Raw genomic sequence first — 5,749 nt, 5'->3', positions numbered from 1 at the left:
TAACAGGTTAGTAATTTATAGTTATTGTGTATTATGTATAATATATTGGTGCATATTTTGATTTCAAATAGTGTGTTTTGTTATATTTAGTATATTCAGTAGTTATTGGGTTGTGCATTATGTAGGTATAATTTGGTGTTTGTCCCATTTACTGGAATTGATAACCATAAGAGATCCATCACATTTGGTGCTGGTTTACTTACGAGGGAAGACGTAGACTCATATGTTTGGCTTTTGGAGAGATTTAAGAAAACCATGCGTCATGAACCTATTTGTGTCGTTACTGACCAAGATCCAGCTATCAAGATTGCAGTTGCTCGTGTGTTTGGTACATCAAAACATAGATTCTGCATGTGGCATATAATGTGCAAGGTTGGCGAGAAGGTTGGACCGGTTTTAGCTAAGGACGAGGTGTTTAGGATGAAGTTGAATGGCATTGTTTGGAACAAATCTATAGATTCCAAAACTTTTGAGGATTTATGGAGTCGTATTATAGAGGAATATGGTTTGGGTGATAATGGTTGGTTTCGTTACTTGTTTGAGTCTCGTACATTTTGGGCATCTCCATACTTTCATGATGAGTTTATGTCGGGATTTGTTAGGACAACATCTCGATCAGAGTCTCAAAATAGTTTTTTTGGCAGTTTCTCCAATGGTCATTCCAGTTTGGTTGAGTTTTTGGTGCATTTTGATAGTGCTATTAGTGCACAACGACATGCCCAAGCAAAATTGACTGCTGACTCTGAATCATGCTTTCCTGTTTTGAAGACTCCATTGGCGCTGGAGAAACATGCAATGGATGTCTATACCATTTCTGTATTTTATGATGTGCAAGTAGAGATTTGTGAAGGTTGTTTTTCTTGTCGAGTGGTGTCTTTGTGTGAGTGCGAGGGTAAGGTGTGCTATGGGATAAAAGATGGTGACAAGAAGGCATGGTCTGTGGAGTTTTTGTTGGCTGACTGTAGTGCTATATGTTCATGCAAGATGTTTGAGCGGATGGGGTTGGTGTGTAGGCATATTTTTTTTGTGTTTAAAGATCATGGACTTGAGAGAATTCCTTCTATGTATTTGGTGTCTCGGTGGACAAAAGGTGCTAGTTTGAAGCCAATATTTGATATTGATGATACGGTTGTTGACCAATCGGCTAAAGTGGACAATGTTAGGGTGCTTACTAATCTAATGTGGTCTGAAATTTATGCTTGCGTGGGATTGGCTGATGGTAATGTAGAACGGTTGGAAAAACTAAGACGTGTTATTTGTGAGCAAAGGGAGTTTTTTTATCAAAGATGGGTGTGAGGATAACAATGGGGTAGCTGGTAGCAGCAAAGAAAGTGTGATTAAATCATTTTGTGGTGATGTGTCTCAGGGGTCAACAGTGGAGGTGCGTGATCCAATTAAAGCTAAGAACAAGGGCGGCGGGAAGCGGATGAAGAGTGCAAGGGAGAAAGCTGTGAATAAGTGCGTAAAGCAATCAAGGAAATGCCATACTTGTGATGAATATGGCCATAATAGTAGGACGTGCCCATTAAATGGCTAGAGTTTTGTGTTGTTTTCTTAGTTGGTTTGTATTGTGGAATTTGATGTTTTTACAGTTGTGTAGACATTTTATAACACAAAGAATTCGGATTTTGTAGACATTGTGGAATTGTGCGTTTTACAATACATAACGGTGCGTTTTGACACACAATTTGGTGTATTTTATAGTGTATTCTGAATTACATGTGTGATTGTGGTGTGTTTTATATGTGTGATTGGTTTATTTAAAGGTATGCAGATGATTCATAACACAGAATCAGATTTTTTGGAGTGTGGTTGGTATTGTGCATTTTATAATAGACAGTGGTGCGTTTTCAGTCATATAGTGGTGCATATTTATATATATTCAACCATGTATTATGGTTTTGAATGTAGTGTATATTACAGTCAGAATAGTGTATACTGAATCATGTAAATTGATTATAATAAATATCAATGGTGTGTGTTTACTTGTGTGGTTGGTGTATTTTACAGGTATGCAGACGTTTTATAACACAGAAATATTTGTGCATGTTAGAATATATCATAGTGCGTTTTACTATAGCATATGGTGCATTGTTATAGCGCAAAAAGAGCACATGTAGTTGTCAGATTAGATGTCTGGCATCACAAAAATTAACTGCTGGTTATCAAAAACCACAAAAAAACATGTCAAGTCAGAGATATTCACAGTGTCTTTCTTCCACATTAATGTCATGCTCAAAGCCGGAACTCTGCTGCCTGCTGAATGTTTCTATGTTTGTGTTCATTTAAGTCTGACATGATTAGGGCAGCCATGTATCGAACTCGTAGCTTGTTCAACTGGTCCTTGTTGTCCTTCTGAAGTCCACACTGCCACTGATCATATGTCTGCCCTCGGAAAGTCTCTAAATGTCGCATGAGAAAGATCCCACAATCTACCTTGTTGTGTGCATCTCTCCAAGGCATTTTCATTATCTTAGATTTCACCTTGTTCACTTTCTCAGCCTTGTATGAGGATTTCAGGTCAGACAAGAACCTTGATAAGAATTTTTGCTGCATCAAGTAATACAATCTGAGCATTTTTTGTTGTAGTTGTGCAGTAATTATATGTAATCAGACAGGGTTTAGTGCGTTACCATATTTGCAAGCACAGTCCCATACTTGTTTTCTTTCTTCACAGTGACAGAAGAGTTGCCAATAATGTCAAATCTTTCCATTAGTGGGCAAATGGAAAGCAGGTAGTAGTGGTTGCATGATACAATTGGAAACAAAAACTGTTATAGAAAAAAGATATGTTTTTTACGGGGGTTAGTACGAATCTTGGTAATGCACCACAAATAGATAAACAGTAGGATGCATCAAATGTATATTAACATCTTACGTATAGAATGCTGTTCCACCTAACGTCGCCAGCGATGAGTTTGTCTTCAAGGTACTTTGATTTGAATCTTGCAAATCTAACGTCCTCATCTCCCTGTGGGTCCACAACGGTGTACAACTGCAAATTGTAAGGGTATTTTTGTTAGAATTGTAAGCTGGTTAAAGTTGAAGCTAGGTTTATATGTTCAACTCACTGTTGTCCATAACGAAGCAATGAACTTCGTACATCCTCTTTCTGACTCACGGATGTTGATTATGGCTGCCCAAGCATCAATTATAGAGACTGGGATCTGTGAATCTGGCCTCATTGACAGCATATCTTTCCAATGGATTACCCTTCCTTCATACTTGAACAGTTCTTGGGTCCTATTGAAAACAAAAGAAATATGTTAGGTATAAAACACAATCAGTCACTAATCATTTAGTATAAACACACCAATAGTTAACATAATATACACTAATATCACATAGAATAGCACATCAATGTGCATAGGATATTTATACACCAACATCATTATATAATGCACCAAATATTTATAAACAGCACACCATTGTTTCTAGAATGTGTTGTGCTTACAGATTTGGATTAGGACTTTCCAACACCCACTGCCTGATAGCTTCCTCTGTTGCAGATAATGGTGTGTCAATGTCAAGCACGTATGTGATCGGTCTTCGTGCAATTGGGCTGTGCACTCTAGCTGGGCCTTTTCCCTTGTCTGCTGGTTGGGGTGGGGGGGTGGACTCGATGCAGGGGCTGGCTGCCCTTGGCATTCTGGTGTGACCTGTAATATTTAAAGGTGAGAGCATCAGGTTTTATAGTGTGTTAATGTTGGATTTATTATAGTTTATTACCTCAGTATTAGTGTCAGCTGCGTGAGTCTCATGCAAGGCCTGTTTATGGTGGTCAGAGAGGGGTTCTTGTTGAGCTGTCTCAGGGCATTCTTGGTGTCTGTTTGCTGCTTGATCATCATCCACACCCAACTGAACTTCAGCAGGCTCATCAGCTTCGTTAACATCCTGGTAGTCACGTGCAATTTCACTCACATCTGCCCAGCTTTTGTTTGGTTCATCCTGTGACAATCCCAAGCTGAAAGAGGGTATATCATTTAGGAAGTTCCTTTTGTTCACCGCACGTACAATCTCATCAACTGCTTTCAGAAACTCAGGGTCACTCCAGTAGGCGTCTTCGCTTTGGGTAAATGTCATTTGTCCATCTTCCTGTGCTTTGAATCCTAGCATTTGTCTAGCAGACTCAAAAACTTGCTTGAATGTATGATGTTCCAAAACAGCAGCAGGTGCATTTTCAATCAGTCTGGATATTCTCAGCAAACTTGTTGCAATTGTCCTTGTGTTGCTAGTAATCTCATCAACAAACTCCTGCATATGCACATCAAGGATATAATAAAACACACCAATGTATATCAAAATATGCACTAAATACTATTAAGAAGCACACCATTATAGTACATTATCTTATTCACACAAACTGATTAAGGTACCGCATTGTAAGATGCACAACAGTCAATAGGTTTAAAAACAGTAAAAGAGATATAAGGGAGTACACCATGAATGTGACTCAAGTGGTCTGTTTTACCTGTAACGCAGTGGGAAGTGGTGCATTACTTTCAATAGCCAGTGGTTGGGGTCGAACATCAGATTGTATCAATGGGGGGGGGGGACTTCCTTCTTTGAACGGTGTGCTGTCCAATGGCAAGGCATCTTCAAGACGGCCATATCCAAAGCCACCAGATTTTATCTCTGCTTGTTCTCGTTGACGGAGCAGCTTAAATGTCCAGCTCTTCATGGCAGGAAAGCTTCTTGGGACTGTCCTCCGGTAGAGCACCACACGGTCAACATAGAATATCTGCATTTTGCGTTTTAGAGTATTAATTGATCGGTGGGTAATAAATTAGATGCATATTGCTGGTAGTATATTTACCATCAGGAAAATAATTGGTCCTCCGTATCTCCCATCAACACTGTCCAGCCATGACTGCTTGCTGGTGATGAGCGAATTGATGAGCATTCTACACCAATTTAGATTCTTGATGTTGTCAACATTTTGGAAGTTATCAATGTAGCTTTGGTTGACATAACCATTGACTTGGGGCTCAACCAATACACTCATTACAAGCAGTGCAAACTGCCTTTTGAACCAAGGATCAGTAGCATTTAGTCTCAACATATGCTCAGACATAATATGGGGGGTGATGTGGCCGTTAGTCTTTCCAATCATTGCTCTCCAGCCAGCCAATAGTGTAGACACTTCCTTGGATGCCCTTTTAACAATTTCAATGCCTCCCATCGGCAGCCCCATTGTGGCAGCAACATCATGTTCTGTGATGGGTAGTCGTTCACCAGTTGGCAGGTTTAACGTGTTGCTCCTAGCGTCATAGTTTTGAACAAGCCAGAGCCCCAACTTCCTTGGGACATTGGTAATATTCAGGTCAAGAAGTCTCCCTAGTCCAATATCTTCTACACTTCTGCGTTGGGGATCAGTTAGGTCTGCAATTGGGTTCATTAATTGGGTGGGAAGGGGTCGTATCTTCAGGCCGTCTTCTTTGTCTTCAACATCCAGTACATCTTCCTCATCATTTGAGCTGGACTCATCTTGATTTTGTTGCTCGGAATCTTCATTTTGCAGCTCAACCTCGATTCTATCAATGAAGTCAAGGGCTTGTTGCCTCCTTATTTGTTTTGCTGCCGGGGGATCTTCTAGTTCTAATGTTTTCCTCTTGGTGTCTGCATGATATAAGCTCAATGTTGAAAAATACACCAATATCAAACTAAAACACACAATAATGTTTTTCACTCTATTCAAGTGATGCAGTCCAGAATACACTATTACTTATTGAAATATACACTACAATCA

At 39.6% G+C, this 5,749-nt stretch overlaps 1 protein-coding gene across 1 annotated transcript; it reads left to right on the top strand.

The window, feature by feature from the left end:
• The first annotated feature begins 255 nt into the window (after window positions 1-255).
• On the top strand, window positions 256-1,537 carry LOC109169422 (protein FAR1-RELATED SEQUENCE 5-like). The gene is made up of 2 exons (XM_019318302.1): window positions 256-1,251; window positions 1,367-1,537. The coding sequence occupies exons 1-2, from the start codon at window positions 256-258 to the stop codon at window positions 1,535-1,537; spliced, it is 1,167 nt and encodes a 388-aa protein (XP_019173847.1).
• Window positions 1,538-5,749: the final 4,212 nt, after the last annotated feature.

This window comes from Ipomoea nil, unplaced genomic scaffold (genome assembly GCF_001879475.1).
Source record: "Ipomoea nil cultivar Tokyo-kokei standard unplaced genomic scaffold, Asagao_1.1 scaffold3314, whole genome shotgun sequence".
Classification (NCBI taxonomy): domain Eukaryota; kingdom Viridiplantae; phylum Streptophyta; class Magnoliopsida; order Solanales; family Convolvulaceae; genus Ipomoea; species Ipomoea nil.
This window is presented reverse-complemented; position numbering and strand designations above follow the sequence as displayed.